Source organism: Mus musculus, chromosome 11, assembly GCF_000001635.26.
Source record: "Mus musculus strain C57BL/6J chromosome 11, GRCm38.p6 C57BL/6J".
Taxonomy (NCBI): domain Eukaryota; kingdom Metazoa; phylum Chordata; class Mammalia; order Rodentia; family Muridae; genus Mus; species Mus musculus.
In genome coordinates this window covers 4,253,855-4,273,612 of record NC_000077.6, presented here as the reverse complement: position 1 = coordinate 4,273,612, position 19,758 = coordinate 4,253,855, and the positions used below count along the sequence as shown (strand labels likewise).

The window sequence follows — 19,758 nt, the reverse complement described above, 5'->3', positions numbered from 1 at the left end:
TCTGGCTGGTTTTTGAAGCTGCAGCCTCTCATCACTGAGGCAAGACACTGGGACTCCACATTCCTCACCAGCTCCCTGCGAAGCCCATACTAAGCAGAGCTGGAGAAGTGGGAGGCAGTCAGTCCTATCCTGGCAGAGAGAAGATGAGATGCTGGCTGAAGATGCCTGCCCGATGATTCTGTAACCTCCTGCCTTGGACTTACCAATGCCTAAAAAGCTTTCCATCATTGGTATCTTCTCAGAAGGGTTAGCCATTGCCTCCAGGCAACAACCAAGATACACATTTGTGTACCAATTCATAGATGCAGAAACTCTGCTCTGCTTTCCATAATGAATCTCTCAGGGGGAGCCCAAGATTCAAACCCCAGAGCAAAGTACAGGAGATATTTAGGGGACCTACCAGACACATCTGTGTCTAACAGTTTGACCCCCATTGTTCCCCAAGGAATAGAGAAAGGGTGCTGTGGAGAAGGCATCTCTTTGTGGGAGGAAGCACTCCCTGAGAGCCATCGGTACCCCCCCCAAAAAAGCCTTGCAGAAATGCTGTCATGGCTGCTTAGTTAGCCCACTTAGGGCACAATGTCTCGTGTGATTCTGATAGGAGCCTCTGGACCAATGTTGATGCTGCTCCTGTGCCTGTGGACCCTTCCTGGGTGACGGAGCTCCAGACAGACGCCATTTCCAAATCCCTGAAACTCCACGCAGAGAGAACATGAGGGTTGGGAGCTGAGTGGGCCCACACCCATTGGGCTGGGGACTAGCTGGGGTCACCTCTCACTGGGAGGGGTGACCTCGACATTTTAGATTACTCTGGATATTCAGTTCCTCGCTCTGGGCTTCAGTTCTCTCCTCAGCTAACCGGGAACAAACTGGCTGTTGTGCTTAGTGAGATGTCACACCAGTACCCATGGAAGCCATCGGTCCCCTCTCTTAGTGGCACCTCATATTCTAAACACCACTCACTGTTATTTCTGGGCCCAAATACCACCCTCCTACCCCTCCTGGACCGATGGAGGAAATCTCATCTTCCAATCCTCCTATAGTCCCAACAGGAGGTTCCCCCACAAGCCCTCACCAAATCAATGCACTCCAGAAGGCTCAACAAGAATGAGTTCTTTATTATTTCATTTTTTCTTTAAAAAAAAAAGACACTCCTTCAGTATAAAAAATAAATATTTTAAATATGACATTGAATAAATAAAAATAATCTGTCAGTATGAAACATTCCCACAGGGTACATTCATCAAAGAGGAATTTGTCACCCAAGGCCAAGTCCCTTCCAAAGGAAAGGAAAGAGGGAGAGCAGCAGTGCAAAGGAGAGGCTGGGCTGGGACTGGGGAGTCATCCGAATGCAGACAGCCATATCATTTCCCTTCTGAAGCCGCTACCATGCAAGACTCCGGGGTCCTGGCCCACATACCATGTCTGCTCCAGAGAGCAGGCAAAGCAGAGCTGGGTTGCTTGAGTCGGGATCAAGGACACAGAAATAGACAAGAGTGGGGGGAGGGGGGCAGACCAGTAAACTCTCAGTGCTTTCAGGTTTGAAGTTTTAAATAATAAATAAAGGCCCCTTTGCTTCTCTCTGGATAAACTGCAAAATGCCCCATCCCTTTTTCTCTGGTCCAGACACACTACCTACTATGCTCGGTGGAAGTCAATGCTTCCAGGTGAAAGATGTCAGGTGAGCAACTACCTGCCCCTAAAGTCTGTTTTCCCCAAAGGCTCAATGGTTCTGGGATGCTGGGCAACTGATGGAGTAAGACGCAGGTAGGTGGTTGCGTTGGGGGGACGGGGGCGTGCACGGAGAGAGTCCATTGGTCCCTGAGCCTTCAAAGCTGCCAGGTGGGCGGAGCCCAGAGAGTCCAAGTCCATACAAATGTGAAGTGATGACAAAGCCCAACAGGCCCCAGGCTGTGGCATCATCTTGGCTTTTAGACAAATTGACTCTCAGCTTGGAGAAGGGCAGCCAGTCCTGAGATGAGCCTGACGCAGCAACAGGAGTACGGTGGAGTAACTTTGTCGCTGACACGCGTGGCCCCCACCATAGTCTCCTTGCTGCATCTATGGTTCCAGGCCTTTCCTAAGCCAGAGCTCCAGGGCCTGTCCACCTGCCGTCCAGGTAAAGTGCTTAGAGAGTGACAGAGAAAGGTGCAAAACCGCGTGAAGCAGAATCCCACTGCTGAACTGCTAAGGACCGCCCTGTTCAGAGCCTGAGAGGCAGGCAGCTAGCTCTGTAGTCAGCCACTGCCCCAGCTTGGCTGCCTTCCTCCCTACCCTGCTCCCAGATCGAGGGCGTTCCTCTGCTTGCCTGGCCTCAGCACAAAGGAGAGATCAGATCGGATTCCCTGCCTGGGAGCCCAGACATGGGCGGGAGTGGGAAGGCAGCGATGAAGCAAGGACCACAGCTTCCTGGTCTGTGTCCCAGGCGTCTCGGGCCTTGATCTCCCCTTCTCTGGCGCACTGGGCAGCTGTTCAGGCCCAGTTCAGGGCCTGCACTGCTCCAACCTCCTGTATTCACCCTCTGTGGGTGTTCGGGCCACCCGAGGAGCTTCCATGCTGGTCGAAAGCACGCTGGGTGCCGGGTCAGGATGTTTCAGCACTCCTCAGCTACGATTTGAGGAAGGAATCAGTTTTGCCCAAGGTTCCAGAGCCATTCACTTCATTATGAATGGTGCACCGCATAGCAGGAATCTAGGGGGTGCCAGAGAGCTCAGTGGGACAAAACAACAAGAAACTGTTCCACCCCCTTGGAGACCAGAGGGAGAAGGGGGGGGGGCGGGGAGAGAGAGAGAGAGACAGAGACAGAGAGAGACAAAGAGACAGAGACACAGAGACAGACAGAGACAGACTCGGAGAGACAGAGACAGAAGCAGAGAGACAAACTGGCCCAGCTTTTTCTGGGGGACCCTGACACCCTAAAAGTGAGTCACAGTGGGAGACAGAGGAGCTAGCCAGCTCTCTGATTTGACCCATGAGCTGCACCTGTAACAATCATGTGCCTCCAGACCAGGCCCCACTAGGTGGAGAGTCTCGGCCCCAGCTCCCATGGAAGGAGCCTCATACCATTTCGGGGAATTAACTTTGCCATTTAAAGCACCAATAAGTTAATATAAATAGGACATAGTAATAAATAGACAGCTGTGCTGGATCAAACACAGCACTCTGGGCCTCATCTTCCCTGAGACCCTGACCTCAAGTTCTGCTTCTCCATGCTCCAGGGACCCAAGACAGCCCTCTGGTCCCCTTCAAGTACCTTTGCGACCTCCGGGGCCTCAGACCCGACATTCTACTTTATGCTACCTGTCTGTCTGCTCAAGATCACCTGTTCTCAGGGGTTGAGAAGCAGATGAGAGCTGCAGTCGGCTACTGCCTCAGCAATGGCTGGCTGCCTTGCTCCTTCCCTGACTCCTAGACAGTTAGAGGTCCTTCCCCGGGAGGACTCTGGGAACCTGCCTTTGCAGCCTGCCTCTTCCTGCCTGCACACACCTCACCTCTAGGTCCAGCTGGCAGACCCCAACCACGCCAGGCTGTGGGGGGAACTGCATAGAAGCTAACCGAGTTCGTCAGGCTTTGACAACTGGAAGCTGGCCGCTGTGCTTCTGTGGGAGCCTGAACACTGGTGACCTAGACTCTTCCATCTGACAGTCTCTAAGCCTGAACTCTCTCATCCAACTCAAGAGAAGACACATTCCATCATTCCACCCCAGGGTACCCTTCCACCCACAAAACTTATAAAATAAAATAAAATAAAATAAAATAAAATAAAATAAAAGGATTCCTTCTGGATCCCAGTCCCCTTAGCTCTCTCACATCCCAACCAAGCCTTCCAAAGTTTCTCTGAGAGACAGCAAAGGACCAGATGATGGTGACTCTGTAGGGGTCTAGGACACTTCCCAGCCCTTTGCTGTCTGCTGTAGACAACTTGTGCAGCTTGTTCATACACCCAGCAAGCAAGGGGCTGAGTGAGTGAGTGAGTGAGTGAGTGAGAGTGAGTGAGTGAGTGAGTGAGACAGAAATCTCTCAGACCAACACCCTCATTGCCATTTCTAGCTGGTGCTGGGCTGTATAGAAGCTCTGCCTATGGAAGTTTCAACTTTGCCAGATTCCATCATGGCCCAGCCCAGAGTGCAGTGAGTACCTGGAAATCCCTGGGGTCTGCCAGCAGCCCCGTTTTGCATTTAACAATGTCCCAAACCCCAGCACATTTTGAGCCCCCTCCCCACCTCCGGATCCTGCTCCTGAGGTCCCTCAGTCCATGGTACATTCAAGACCTCCTCTCTAGAAGGCCTGGACCACCACACTTATGACTTGCTTGTATGTCCCCAGAAGCTGGCAACCCAACTTTTTCCTTTGGAAGGCTTCTTTGTCAGAGTGGTCGGGGACAGGTGGCACATCCACGTGGCCCACACGGTACTTGTTGCACAGACGGCAAAGCACATTGCTGAGGAGGCCCCTCATGACGTCTATAGTAGCATTGAGCTTGACCTGGAGGCTCACGGCAGTGGGGTTCAGGACCTTCTGGTCCCGGGTGATATTGGTCAGGGAGGCGCTCAGGTATGCGACCATCCGATACAGCTCCACCAACTTGGTCTTCTCTGTCCCGTTGCCATGGAAAGATGGGAAGTCTGTCATGTTAGGCGCACATAGCTTTTCCACGTTGTTGGGAAACGGCTCCCCTTGAGCTGTGTACTGCAGAAGAGAGGAGAGGTGATGTGGGAGTCAGGGTGAGTGTTCTAGCCCGCCACCAACCCTTGGGGCAAGCTCTTGCACTTCTGTTTCCCCACCTGTGACATGGGGACTCCACTTGCTGCCCTGTAGGCAACTAGAATCATTAGTCAGCAATGATCAGAAATGTGAACTCACTCACCAAGGTCACGGTGACATAAATGGATAGAGGAAATGTGGCATGTCGCAGGTGTCACCTCAGCCAGAACACCACATACACTTGCACTTTCAGTCACCCCAGCCTCTTCCTGGGCCCCCCACACACACTGCTTTCAATGACACCTCCCTGTCCATTCACTGCATAGCCTCTTCTTTGGTACCCTGAGCCATGGGACAAGACAGAAAGCACAGTCCCCGCCGCTCACCCCAACTTGCTGGCGAGTGGTGCCCACCAGTCTCTGTGCTTTGGCTAGGGTGTGGGGAGGGAGCCATGGGTTCCCACAGCGCTCTTCCAGCTCTGAAGGGCACCCCTCCGGGCCAGGCAGCCCCCCCCTTCCTCAGTACCCCAGGAAAGTAACTTACATAGGAAATGAAGAGAGCATTGGCGCTGCCATTGAGCTGTGCCAGTTGATTCTTGATCTGGTTCATGAGGTTGCCGTGGCATGGGTGGCGTATGGCACAGGTGGCATTTACAGGGGTGATGGGAAGAGGGCTCCCTGCCCCGTGTTTCCAGTGCAGAACCAGCAGCAGTAAGGGCACAATCCCTGGAAGAGACACGGAGGGTGACTGGAAAGGCAAGAAGCCTGGCTGAGGGTCACGGCACGGGGGTTGGGGGGGCACCTCAGCGAGGCCCTTCCTGCCCCCTCCCACCCTCCATCAGCCTTTAGTCTCCTGCTCTACTGAGGTTCCCTGGCTCTCTGGCTTTCTCTTTCCCTGCTCCCAGGCCTCAGTTTCCCCATCTATGCCACTGGATTAAGAGGCAAGGTATCAAGGTGGGAGCCATTTGTACCAACTGAAAGCTAGGTCTGGGGGGCGGGGGCACTCAACCATCTAGCCTCATCCCTCCTGGTACCCTAGATGGATGGTATTAGGTCCAGCAGAGGGGAAGAGAAATAAACCGTCCTCCCCTTTCCAGGACCGGCCAGATTCTTAACTTGGTTGGTGTCCATTGGCCCACTGGAGCCTAGAACTCTGAGCTGAACCCCTTGCAGGCCGTGCAGGCTGGGAGCTGGGGTTTCTGTAGACCATCTCTTAAAACTGCCACTAGACTCTGGCTTCCTAAAACGATTGCCTTTAATCCCATCTTCCTCAATGAGGCCCTATAGAGAACTTTCCACCTGTTTGTTCTGCAGGTGCCCACTCTCCAACCAAATCATCTTTCACCCCTGCTTGCTACAGCCCCCCCCCCGCCCAAAAAAATCCACATACTTTGGAATGAGAGGAAGTGGTGCAACCAGGAAAGAGGCCGGGGTGGGGAAAGGTCGCAGGCGGACACGCAAGAGGAAAGCGAAAGGTGTCAGGAGAGCCGGGAGCTGTCCGGGCCTGTCGAGGATCACCCCTCCCCCGGGGCGCCTGCCCGTCCTTCACTTTTAGCTTCACCGGCCCCCTCACCCCAGCTCCAGCCTTTCCAACACCAGGCTAAAGACACCAGAAGGTGATAGAGGCTGAAGTCATCTCTTAAGGGAGGCTGGAGACCTCCCACCTGAACTCCCCATACTGGGACTAAAAAGACCCTAGAACCTTAAGTTTACTCCCCTGGAGTCTTCTATTGATCTCAGCATCCCCAAACACTGTTAGGGCCCCGGAATAGCTGCGGGGGTACCCATACCTGCATCTCATCTCGCGCCAATCACAGCTTTCCAGGGACTAGCAGACGGAAGCCGCACCTGCGCCGGTCCTGGCCGGAGTTTGCAAGCTGCTCAGCCGCCTGCGCCCCTCCCAGGGAGCAGCCCGGGACGCAGTTGGAAAAGAGAAAGCGGAAAGAAAGAAAAAGAAAGAGGGAGGGTAAATCTAGGCGACAGCGGAGAAGTAAGAGCAGCACAGGAGAGCAGTGGGGCGAGGAGAGAAGGCGGTGGAGCAAGGCTACGCCGGCCAGGTCCCTCACCGCCAACCTGCTGGCCCCGGCGGGCTGGGCGCGCGGTGCCCGGACCATGTGCGGCGCTCGCTCCCGGCCGCCACCCAGCGCCTCCGGCGGGCCCGGACTGCGCGGGCGCCCCAAGTGTCCGAGTGGCGCGGCGGGCGGGTGTCCCGCGGGTGCTCGCCCAGCGCCCCAGGCTGCCGGCGCGCCCGCAGCCGGGACTCTTAAATCGGCGCCCGGCGCATGGATTTACCTGCGGCCAAGACCTTCATTATGGGCTGGACTCCAGAGGGCCTTGGAGGAGACCTTAGATGCAGGCCGTTTTCAGAAGTTCATGCTCAAATGGGGAATTTGCCTGATTTATATACTGGAGCCTGTGTTGTAAGACAGAGAGAAACAGCTATATTTAGCCGGGATCCCCAGTCCAGGAAGTTGTTTGAGGTGCATCATAGGAAATTATGAATGGAAGAAAGTGAGAGTGAAGGGGGAGGGGGGAAGAGTGAGGGGGGAGGGTGGGGAGGGCAGACTTTTTCCTTCTTCTAAGAATTTGATTGATAAAATTATAATGAAGTCTTCAACAACAACAAAAAACCGCCCTGTGGTTTTCCTAAGTGGTTTGCTCTGGGCGTTTTTTGCAGATGGGTCTGGTGGGGAAAGGGTCTCAGGGGGATTCAGAGGGGTCCTCAGCCTGTGCCCCCCTTCAGACGTTCCAGTTTCAACTGGGTTTGGGAGGGTGGCAACAGACTGGAGGTTACCTTTGTGTCCCCTGGTGGTGGTGGGGCTTTGCGGGGCAGCAAAAGGAGTCAGGCTGGGGTTCCACTGAGAAGCAGTTTCTCAGAAGGGGGGCCGGGGCCCTTTTGAACTTTAGACAGCCATAAAGTGAAGCAGAATGTGGACGCTGGGAGTCACCTTAGGGGTGGCCTTTCTCCAGCCTGTCCATTGCCAATGGGTAAAGAGAAGACACAAAGGGGCTTGCTGCCAGTGTGCCAGAGGGTCTTGCCCACCCCCAGCCATCAGCATGCCCCCTCTATGGAGGACTGGTAAGAGTATGAGGTTGTATCGTCTATCTGGGAACTATCTGGGCAAGAACTCAGCCTTACTACGTTGAAGGGACCCCTAAAGCAATGATCAGGGAGGCTGGGCAAAATGGGGCTCCTGCTTCCTCTGGGTGCCTAGGAATGGCTGACACTCTTTGGAAGCCCCTAGTGCTTGGCCTCAGAGTACAAAGGTGACTCCTAACAGGTGCTTCTTACAGGTCTACGGCAGGATCCCGAGGCAGGTCCTTGCTGGTAGGTTAGAGACTCTCTGAGGGACAGTGGGGAAGAAGACAGGCTGAAATAAGACCAGGGTCTCCCCACTAACTATGAAGCAGTACAGAGAAGCATTCGGCGAGAGAGCACTGACCAAACACACCTACCTAGGGCCATGCTATCCCGAGCCATTGGGTCCTTCTAGACCTGGAGGTGTCATTGCGCTGGGGGACCCTATCCCAACCTTTCCATCTGACCTAACCCCAGATCCAAGTGGGACAATTAGGGTTACCAAAGCGTTGCCTGGCTTCTCCAGCCCCTTCGCTCACCCCCATGTCCCTAGCTCCTGCCCTGAGCCATATTCAGGATCTACTCAGGTGTTCTTATCCTAGCAGGGTGCCTTGTGTCTGTTCTCCTTGCCCCGCCCCCACACATACACCCCGCCCCCTCCAGATTCTTGTTTCTTGTGGTCTTTTGGCAGAGCCTCGAATAGTGGAGTGATGAAGCCACCAGGTTGGCACCCTTTCTTTCTCCCTGCATCCTGACACACCTTGTCTCTTCATTGGTGACCCTGTCTGGGGTTCACCATTCCTGTACACATAGGTTAGCATGTGACTCCACACCCCACACATCCCAGCGCCACCGCACCAGAACTACTCAGAGCACACCAGGTCTGAATCGGCCCTCATCCACCATCACGTCTTCCGAACAGCTGCTGTCTGACTCTGCCTGGTGTCCTTACATGGGCCCCAATTCTATCAGCCCAGAAAGCCATCATGGTCCTCTCTATCCACCTCCTGCCCCCAAGGCTAAACACCTCATTGCGTGTTCCAGTCACGGAGGACCTCATCCCTAACGGCCCCACTCCTGTGCCTGGCTCTCCTCTACATCCCTCCAGAGCACTTCCAGGCCTTGCACTGCTCTCTGGATCACTAGACCCCCACATGGGTCCACTCAACAGTCATTTCATCTCGGCTCCACCCTGCAGGAAACAGGAGGTGGGAACAGGTTCCAGAAGACACTGATAAGAGGACCTTTTGAGTTCAGTGAACTAGTTGACTCATTTGTGCCTCAGTTTCCCCTCTCACAGTACCTGACTTAGTCCATGCTCCCCCAGTGCTCTGGGCCCCTTGGTGCACCAGGCCCTGCCTCCTGCTCCAGTCCATGTCTGAGCACCACCTGTGACAGGCCTCTGAGGAGGCACCAGGAAAGGTCTCCAAGCAGAGCTGAGCCTCTGTCTTCAAGCCGCCTGCAACGTGGCTGGCGTGAGCTGGGGGTTTGCATCCGTCCCTCCCTCTCTGTGCCGCTGTATGTGTGTTTCCCTCTGCTCCCTCACAGAAGACATCCTCCCTTCTTGGCTGCCTGTTCCCAGGGTTGTGACCCTGGGCCCCGCCCTGGAGTGGCAGCCCCAGCCCAGCCTCTTCCAGCTGTGACTTCATCTGCAGCCTGTCCAGCTCCTGCACACTGGGCCTGCTAGGGGTTTGACAGGCTTCAGGATGAGGGGGACAGCCCGTTTCCACCCAGGGAATCCCTCAGCAGGGATAGGGGCTGCCATGCCAGGCCCAGGTGCAGTATCCAGTGCTTCTCTCCAGGAAGTGAGATTGTAGACTGGTCTGGAAACCTAAGCTAGCCTGGGCCTTCCCAAAGCCCTTGAGAGTCCTCTCTTCTGTCCACTTTGACACATAGGGCCAGTCAGCCTTGCCTTTCCCATTAGCTTTCACTCAACAGTCACAACTCTCTCCCAGGACCTCATAGCCACTTGCTTTTCACTTATGGAGGTTAAGGGGGTGGCAGGTAAAGATCTATACACAAAGAGTTAACGGCAGAGCTTCTGGCTTGCAAGATCCAGTGACCCCTCTAGGAGGCAATGGCTTTCAGAAGGAAGAACCCCTCAGCCCCCTGCAGCCTGACCCATTCACTCAGCCTTGGTGTTCATTCTTGTTTCAAGTAGGCACAGATTGCTTGGGCTCTGGGGGCTTGGAAAGGGGTCTGTTCCAGACAGTGATGGTCAGGAGGGACCACTCTGCAGATCCCGTCTATTTTTAAGCATTTTACACCTTGAAAGTGGTCTGGGCAAAGGTAGGAGGAGCTCTGGTGGTTTGAAGCATGTGTGGACTTTGACCTCATTTAGAAGCAGGCTGGAGATTTGGCTCAGTGAGGTACATGCTCTGTGGCTTTTGGGAAGTGGACCCTTCACACACACACACACACACACACACACACACACACACACACACACACACACACACAGGGCAGACACCCCCAATCAGGGCTTGAGATGAAGAAAGCTGCTGGTTGGACCTTACCAGCCAGGAGCTGATTCACCCCCAGACCCCATCTGAAAAGCTCAGCTCAAAGGAATTTGAATCACCAGCTTCCCCCTGCAGAGCCCCCGGGGGTAGGGGGTGGGGGGAAACGCGGGGGTGGGGGCTAGCCCCTTGCCTGCTTGCTGGGCTGTCTCTTTCCTGGGCCCTGGGGCTCTCAGACTCAGGAGAGAGGACAGCAGAGCAGTGACTGCTTGCAAGGTTTGGGGAGGTGGCCTGCCAGCCAGGCATCCTGTGTGGGCAGTGGTTACTCAGCAGGTAAGGAAGCAGCTCTCTGGGCACTGGGAATTCCCCAAGACCAATGACCCAGATGCTGAGCTGCTCCACAGGCAGGCCAGCCCCCCCCCCCCCCCCCCCCCCCCCGTTCTCCCTGCGTCCTCCCCTGAACGATCTCAGTTCTTCAAAACACAGAGCCTCAGCTGGGCTTTGGCGATCTCACCTGAAATTGCTGAAAGGTGAGCACAAAACTGTGCTCTGAGAGGAAACTGGGGGCTGGAGGATGCTTCTCAAGGCCCTAGCTGGTGACAGGTGTCAAAGGAAATAGGAGAAACCTGAGACTGTCCCTGGCATGGACTAGGCAGTCGATAACGTGCCCCAAAAGGCAGAGGCGGCTCCATTGTCAGCCTTGAGAAATGAGGGTGTCCTTAGAGTTGCAGCCCTGACTCTGAGGCACTGTGGCGCTGATACCCTTAAGTTAATACTTAAGGGTTGTTACTTGTGGAACACTGGATGAACTGGGTAGCCGAACACTGCCTGTGTGGCCCTGGTTGATGGCTCCTCTCTAAGCCTCAGTTTCCCCTCTGAAAACAATTCAGGGTAGATGCTCAGTCAACTCTGGCCAACGGGGAATAGGGAGTTTGGACCAGGCCTGGAGAGACTCAGCATACTTTGCTGGTTAGGGCTGGCCTGGCTTCTGAGTCTCTCAGTCCTTGGGGGTGGACATGGACCCTGGTAGTGGTCAGCCTTGGAGAATATCAGCAAGCCGTCCTGTGTCAGTCCTGTCTCAGACCGAGCACTGCCATGGAATCTGCAGCTTCTTACCCTCCCCCCACCAGATCTCTGGCAGGCACCAATGGCACCCGCTCAGAGCCAAAGAAGAGCCTCAAGTAGTCTGGCCAACAGCCAACAGCCCCAGCATCACCCCGACACTTCCTGACTAGTTCTGCGTCAGGAATCAAGCCCCTAGAGGTGAATCAGAGTGTCTGCATCCCCTCCCCCTCTTCAGTTCTAGAAACAGCAAAGGAAATAGCAGCCCACAGAGCTGACCCTCAGTAGGGCCAGAGGCCAGGGTGTGGCATGGTAGGTGGCCAGTCCCACCCTAACACTACCCTCCGGTCCTTTTTCTGTAAGTTAGGTTGCTCTCCCCCAGGTCAGGAGTTTGTGTACATGTTGAATAAGCATTCATACTTTGGCCCTATTCTCCTGAATGTCCAGGTCACAGAGATGGAGAACAATGCTCTCACGCCGGCCTCTAGCACCTCACGAGTCACAGGTACAAGTTACAAGGAGCTAGTAGCACCTTCAAAGAAAAATGGGATGACAAAATACATCAACATTGCCAGGGCGAGCATGGCCCCCTGAAGCACTCTTCCCAGTTGTCCACAGATAGCCACAGGAACGAAGGCCTGGCCCACACGGTCTATGTGACTTGCCCAAGGCCTGTCAGCAGTCAGCAGCACAGGGTGCCTGACTTCAACTGTGGCTTCCACTAAAGCCAGCTCAGGAATGGGCCAGAGGTGCATTATGGGCCCAGGTATGGGCAGGCCAGAGGCATGGTGTGGGGGTGGAAGCCTGGCATCAGGCCTAGCAGTGACGAAGTCCCTTGCAGAGCCCGGCTTCTCCAGAACCACTTCCTCCCCCAGCCTTAGACCCTCAGGGCTCCCTGCCTTGCCTAGGTGAGGCTGGGGACAGTCACAACTACGGAGCCTTTGCTCATAGGCATCAGGGGCCCTTCATACACACCACAGGAGGAAGTGGCTGGGCTCCTTCAGGGTGGCCTAGGCCAGGGGCCCAGCTGCGTCCAGAAGAGGGCGCTCTACAGAATCCCTGAGAATGAGGAGCTTCCCGGAGCCTGTGTCTGTGTCTCAGGGAGCTTTTGTGCTTGTGCGGTGTCAGTGTTGAGTCTGCGTTCATCAGTGTCTGGCCCTGGTGTGTGTGTGTGTGTGTGTGTGTGTGTGTGTGTGTGTGTGTGTGTGTGTATGCACTTGATTAGAGTGTTTGTGTGTGCACGAGGCTAAAACAGAGCTGGGCTTTGCAAGTCCTCCCCTCACCCCAAGTGTGTGAGCATGCATGCATACACACATGAATGCATGTGTGTGTCCATGCCTGTGTGAGCCTGTGTGGGTCTGGGTGGTAGCCAGGCATGACCCTGTGCATGAATATGCATGTGTCCTTGTGTCTCTGCCTTTCGATGTCTGGCCCCCGTCCCTGGGAACCTTAGGGCAGCCTCGTGTCATGGGGGCCACCAGCAACTGGTTCCCTCCCCGCCCTGCCCCTCCCACCCCGGCCACCCTGGATTTTTGGCTCAGGGACAACGCTGATGTCAGAGCTCGAGCTGTCAGCTTCCTTTCCCCACTGGGTTTTCCAAAAGAGAGCGAGAGACTGTAGCACGGCTGCTATTAAATAATCACGGGTGTGTAAGGTGGGGGTGGGGCACCCGTTGGTTTCCTGAACTTGGAGGCAATAAACAGAACAGGAAGCAACAGTGGGCAGACACACAGGAAGTTGGAAGCTGGCCACAGAGGTAGGGCCTGGCCTCATCTCTGTCCCCCCTTCTAGTTAAACTCACAAGGGCCACTTAACCGGACTAAGAGGTGACACTGGGGAGGTGGCCCGAGCCCTGACTACAAACCTCAGTGCCAGGAAGACTTGAAAAAAGGTCCCCCCACCCGCCAAGGATGTTAGGAAGGGGAGACATGAGGGAGATGAGAGAGAAGAATGAAGGGTTCCATAGTGAGGTGAGGGTGGGAGAAAGACTCGTCAGAGTGAAGTGTCTACTTCCTGGGAAAGAAAAGAATAAGCTTTCGGCTGTGGGGACAGAAGCAGGTGGAGCTGCCCGGACAGTGGGCCATAGCCAGGACTGGCTATCCTGTCAGGAAGCACAGGGTCAATCAACTCTTGTCTCATACTAGTCCCAAAACCTGGGGTCTCTGCAAATCTCGAAGACCCTTCCAGGGCTCAAGATTGGCATGCCAGTCTCAGGGACACCCCCCCCCCAATCCACTCCAGAAAATCATACAGAGTGCTCAGAAGACCCCCTAAGGCCTCCAGCCCACTCCCATTTCTCCTTTGTCACACTTGGAAACTGAAGCTCAGGAGTTGAATTGTCCAGGGTCACCGAAGATGCAAAACCCCGCGTTCCCACCCTAGCCCGCCCTCTCTGAAGTAAGGCCAGGGACATCTAACGGGTAGTTGGGACAGCTAGGAGATGCTCAGGGCAGCAAGATCTGTCAGGAGCTCTGGGGCCAGTCATCCCAGGGGAGCAACCCTCGCTGCCTAAGTGCTCCAGGTAGCCAGTGCTTATCAGCCACAGGGCTCCGTGACAAAATCCACTCTGATCTCCTGCCCAGCTAACCTCACCCCACCTGACCCCTGGATCCTGCTTCTGTTCCCTGCCTTTCCAGGTGAGACCTGTGCCCAACCCTCATGTCACCCCTCAGCTGTGGCATCTCCTCTGCGAAGACTTGGACCTGCAGGCTGAGAGGGAAGACTATCTTAGAGGGAAGATGGTTCTCTGTAACAGTCATCTTAGCACCCCCCACCACCACACAGAGTCCTTGCCTGTCTTTCCAAGCAGGGTGCGACTCTGTTAGCTGGAACAGAGGGGCCGTGGACCCTGGAGTCTGTCAGACCTTAGACTCAGATTTAGTTGTCATTTACAAGGTGCGCCACCTCAGGCAGGTGGCGTCATCATTTAAACCTCAGCTACGACGTGTGCAAAATTGATAACAGGATCGTCAATCTTAAGTTGGCAAAGCCACAAGATACACCTTTATTATAGACATCTTTATCTGGTACAGCTGCAAAGGTGAGACCCAGAGAAAGCATGCCACTTTGCCAAAGCCACACAACAAGTCAGTGGGCCATCCTTGATAATATATGCCCTGGTGCTTGTCCTGGGTTCCAAGACTTCCAAACTAGTTTGCTTGTGAAGATTCCAGAGAGGACTCGCTCCCTGAGATCCTACTGCCTTGATTAGATCCAGTCATTGACGCCGGGGGTGTGGATGGGCTCCCTCTATAACCTTGAAACCTGAACTTAGGGTTCTTTGCCCTGTAAACGCTTAGCAGCTCCAAGCCCTGGTCAGCAGCGCCACCTGCTGCCCAGAATCAGCAAGTACAGTCGGCTCGCCAGCTCGCCTGTTCAGTCCGTACCAGTAGGTGGGTGGGGCTGGATAACTGGATTTGAGGAAGTGAGTGGGTGTCTGGGGTGCAGGATGGGGGTGGGCAGAGGCCATTCACCAACACAAGGGAAGAAGGCTCCTCTTGGGGGCTTCCAGAGCTTTGTCCTAATATCTGCAAGGTGTAGCCCAAAAGACTGGCCACAAGGAGGTGCCAGAACCACATTCAGTGGTCAATGGGGCACAGCCTTGCCATGGCTCTGGGGGAGGGGGCAGTGGCCTTTTCCTGGTCCTGCTACCTGCTCCCACCTTGTCCTGACAGTTCTTCCAGGTGGGGATCAGACTGTCAACTTCGCAGGGGGCCACGGTGACCCAGAGAAGGAAAATGAACTGCCCAAATTCACACAGCAAGAGGCAAGAATCAAAGCAAACTAAACCACTTGGTTGTACAGACTAGTCCCAGGCTCCCCTTACTGTCCTGTCCCGGCATGGCATGACATGGACAGGATCCTGGGAACAATGTCCCCTCCTTTTGTCAGCCCCCTAGCAGGTTTGGAGGAACACTGACAAATTAGAGGTAAGAGCCTCTTGGAATTTTGGATGCCAAGCACCCAACGCAGGGGGCTCTTGCACAGACTTGGTTTTTGTTTTTCTCTCTTTGTCACTGTCCTGGAGCTCGGATGCGGGGGGGACGAAGACCGGCCAAGCTCCGATCTGGCCCAAGGTCAAAGGCAGAGGAGTAATGACCTTGGCTGATCAAGTTCCCCAGAGCACCCATGATGGTCCCCGTGGACTGCTGCAGCCCATTTTGAATGGACAGGGACGGCCCTCCACTGCTCCATCTACCGGAGGGTAAATGAGGCCTCTGCAAGCTCAGAACTCTAGAAAAAGAAAAGGGATTTGAGTCCCCTGGGGATGCAGAAATCATGACTGCCTTTAGAATCAGGCTGACCCTACCACGATGGCACAATGCAAGCCTGGAATCCATGTGCTCTCTCCACTGCCCTTTACCCATCCTGTGAACTTTAACCCACGGGACACTTCCACAGCTGGTCTCTCCAGCTTTGCTTGGCCATCCTCCAAGAGAGACTTCCAAGCCTGACTTACAATGCATCCATTACAGACAGGGAGAGCGAATGCTGGAGGGTTGTGTGGGCCAGCAGGTGCCCCTGATCCACAGGGGAGCAACTGATGGACCATCTACCCTCCTGGGGATAAGTGTGGGGTGCAGCAGTGCCCCTCCGCCCTGCCCCCTCAAGGGAATCCTACCGTGGTCTCGCAGCCCTCCACAGTCTGCACAGTTGTCCAGTCTTCAGGGTGACACCATCGTTGTTGGGCCCCTCTGCTTCCCTCTCCTCCTGAGGCTCCTCTGGCGTTGGCTCCTCACCCTGCCCCCCACCTGACTTCCGTCTGAAGTTGGTGGCCTGAGGCTCCCCCCACTTCCACCCCACCCCCAAGCTGAGGACCAGAGAGGTAGAGCACCCACACCACAGATGGAGCCTGACACGGTGGTGGGAAAGGTGTTGTTAGAAGGAGAAGCAGGGCTGGGTGTGGGGAGGGGGCGTCCCTGTACTTGATGCCCCTGGGCTGCGTGGCAAAGCCACTATGGCCTGAGTCACAGCTGACTGGGCCGCGCCTAGCCTGTCTGGGTGACCCAAGCCAGCATAAGGCAATGACTGGGCAGCTCTCCTCATGACCAGCTGGGGTCAACCTTAGGTGTTTTGACTCAGACCTGCCACAGGCTGTGTGCACAGCTACCATCCTCTGTCTCTGTCCCAAGAGCCACAGGCCTATAGCTGCCCCTGTCCCAGCCCCCACCTCATAACCCGGGGAGCTACCTGGCCCTTCTGATCTGCAATCAGCCCCAGGCTTCAGGGCCCCACCTGCTGTGGGACCTTCGTCCCTCCCTGGACAAGCCCTGCCCTTGGGAATACTCCGGGAAGCAAGGAACTTTGTTGCCTGTGCTGCTGAGGGCCTCTTGATTCTCTGTGGACTGTGACCTTTTTCTTGGTGCTACAAGGAGTTCTGTAGACTGCCTGGGCAGGCTTGCCATGGACGGCCAGAAGATGGTTGGGGACAGGGACTAAGAGAGGAGAGATACAGAAAAGAAAAAAGAAAAAAAAGCAATCAAGAAGGGATTAAGGAAGGGACTGAGAGAAGGAGAGAGGGAGGAAGGGAGGAAGGGAGGGAGGGAGGGAAGGGAAAGGGGGGAGGAGAGTAAAGTATAAAGAGAGGGAGAGAAGGAGGGACTGTTGACAGTTTTCAAACCTGCCTAGAGCAATATTAGTCCTACACTTTTCCCAGGAAACCCTGTTTTAGGGAAGTGGGCTCCAACAACACACAGTGCAGAGGCAAAACTGAGGCTTGGCCTATGAGTAAGATAAGGGCAGAGGTCACAATCTTTTCACCTGTAAGGTCTTCGTCTCTCACTGAAGAGAAAAATAATCACGCTAAAGTTGGGATGAAGGGGTGGAGTGCAGAAATGTCTTGGTGAACAGTACTCCCCTTTAACCTCTGTAGGGCCCAGGACACCAGGACCAGGTGAAACACTGCACACATAAAGTCATTTTAAAACTGGGGCTGGGCGGTGGCGCACACCTTTAATCCCAGCACTCAGGAAGCAGAGGCAGGTAGGTGGATCTCTGTGTTCAAGGCCAGCCTGGTCTACAGAGTGAGTTCCAGGACAGCCAGAGGAGAAACTCTGTCTCAGAAAACAGTAATAACAACAACAACAACCTGGGACAGCGGTTAGCAGATGGCTCTGTGGGTAAAGTGCTTGATATGCAAGCCTAACCCCCTGAGCTTGAATCTCTACATGGCAGCAGCCTCTGACCCCCAGGACTGGGAGGCAGAGACTGAGAGATCTCAGATGCATGCTGGCCAAGCAGCCTGGGCAAATGTCAGTGTCTAGATTCAATGAGATACTGTGTCCAGAAAAATAAGGTGGATGCGGCTGGGGAGATGGCGCAGTGGTTAAGATATTTGCTGCTCCTGTAGAGGATCCAGGTTCAGTCCCAGTACCCACAAGCTGACTTACAGTTCCAAAGGATGCCACATCCTCTTCCAACCTTTGGGGGCATCAGTTGCACAGATAGACACGCAGAGAAAACACAATATGCATAAGATAAATACATCTAAAGAAGAAATGATGAGTTGGAGGGACTGGAGAGAGGGCTCGGTGGTTGAAGTACGGGAGCACTTTGACAGACGATTCAAATTTGTTTCCCAAAATTTATGTCAGGTGACTCACAACTGCCTGTGACCCCCGCTCCAGAGGCCTCTACAGGCACCCATACTCACACGCACATATACACATAATTTTAAAATAAACATAAAATCATTTTTTAAATGCAGGGTTTAATTTAATGCAGGGTTTAAATGCACTGCTGTCCTGGAACTCGCTCTGTAGACCAGGCTGGCCTCAAACTCACAGAGATCCTCCTGCCTCTGCCTCCCAAGTGCTGGGGTTAATGGTGGTACCAAATAAGTCTTTCTTCTTTTTTAAAGGAATTATTATTTAATAAATGTTTGTGAGTACACTGTTGCTATCTTCAGACACACCAGAAGAGAGCATCAGATCCCATTACAAATGGTTGTGAGCCACTATGAGGTTGCTGGGAATTGAACTCAGGACCTCTGAGGAGCAGTCAATGCTCTTAACCACTGAGCCATCTCTCCAGCCCCATAAATCCTTTAAAAAAATTAAAATTAAAAATAAAAATAAATTAAAAAAAAACAAAAACAAAAAAAGCCCTCTGATGTCCACACGTGACCTATTCAGGTAAATACCACATTTATGTGCAGTGCACACACAAGTTTTGTTTTTGTTTTGTTTTTTTTGTTTTTTGTTTTTTTTGGTGTTTTTGAGACAGGGTTTCTCTGTGTAGTCCTGGCTGTCCTGGAACTCACTTTGTAGACCAGGCTGGCCTTTAACTCAGAAATCCACCTGCCTCTGCCTCCCGAGTGCTGGGATTAAAGGCGTGTGCCACCAAGCCCGGCTTTTGTTTTTTTTTTTAATGAGTCTGAGAAAGCCAATGTGGTGGCACACCACTGTCATCTAGGAGGGTTGTAAGTTCAAGACCAGCCTAGACTCTACACTGTGAGATCCCCTATGCAACAAACAGAAGCAAATTACAGAAACCCTGAGGTGTCGCTCTGTGGAAGGGCTCTTGTGTACATGTTCAAGGCCCATGATTCTGTTCCCAGCACCAAAACAAAGTCAGCTGGAACAGTGAAGTCCACAGAGGCCCCAGGAAGCCCCAGGTCCTCGTGTGGCTTCTGTTGTGTCCAGGCTGTGAGTGTCCAGTCTGTGGGCTCCTTGGAGCATAAAGTGCATCTGCCAGACCCTCCTCTGACCATCGGGCCTCTTACCCGAGGGAACGTTAACATTTTTATTCATTTATTTATTTTTAACTTTGTGTATATGGTGCCTGGGTCCCACAGGGGCAACAGATCCCCTACATCTGAAGTTTCAAGCAGTTGTAAGCCACCATTTCAGTCCTAGGATCCAAACCTTAGTCCTCTACAAGAGCAGCCACTGCTGTCAACAGAAGAGCCATCTCTCCAGGCTCAGCTTTTGTGTGATAGATATCAATGACTAGGTCTGTGACTGTCATACACCCCCCCAAACCTCTTAGCACCCCCTCCAAAGAACTCCAGAAACCTCAGCTTCAAACTGGCTGGGGTTCTCTGTATTCCTGGCCTTGGGACTTGCTCCCTGGAGTACAGCGAGTGCTCTGTCCCTTCTCAGGACAGTGGAGAGTACACCAGTGTATTTGTGTAAGCCACCTTATAGGGGCTCATCTTCCACTGGGGCTCAGAAGCAATTGCTTAGAGCCCTGTCTCTGAGACTTGCATGGCGGGTCGTCTTGAATGTCATTACACATGTGCCCAGGACCTGTGCAGACTCTACATATTGCATTCTGGGGGTGCCAGAAACAGGGAAGCCCCACAGCCCTTCCCTTGAGTCCAAGGAGATGGGGGTACCTGAGCTGCAGGAGAGCAAGGGGTAGGGAGTGGGGGAGGGCTCAGAGAGGCAGCTGCAGGGTAGGGGTGTGCTGGGCCTTAGAGGGGCCCAGGCTGCAGGGTAGGAGTGTGCTGGGC

At 54.1% G+C, this 19,758-nt stretch overlaps 1 protein-coding gene across 5 annotated transcripts; it reads right to left on the bottom strand.

Moving 5' to 3' along the window:
- Window positions 1–1,098: 1,098 nt before the first annotated feature.
- On the bottom strand, window positions 1,099–16,045 carry Lif (leukemia inhibitory factor). Of its 5 annotated transcripts, none has more exons than NM_008501.2 (4): window positions 15,925–16,045; window positions 6,996–7,116; window positions 5,248–5,429; window positions 1,099–4,689 (listed from the first exon to the last, which is right to left on the bottom strand). In NM_008501.2, exons 2-4 carry the CDS (start codon window positions 7,012–7,014, stop codon window positions 4,279–4,281), a joined length of 612 nt encoding a protein of 203 aa, NP_032527.1. In that variant the 5' UTR covers window positions 7,015–7,116; window positions 15,925–16,045; the 3' UTR covers window positions 1,099–4,278. The 5 variants fall into 5 exon arrangements, with proteins under 5 accessions (NP_032527.1, XP_006514607.1, XP_006514605.1 ...); XM_006514544.4 differs by lacking the exon at window positions 15,925–16,045 and adding an exon at window positions 9,086–9,336 and having other exon boundaries at window positions 6,494–7,116; XM_006514542.4 differs by lacking the exon at window positions 15,925–16,045 and adding an exon at window positions 9,086–9,334.
- Between the last annotated feature and the right edge of the window lie 3,713 nt (window positions 16,046–19,758).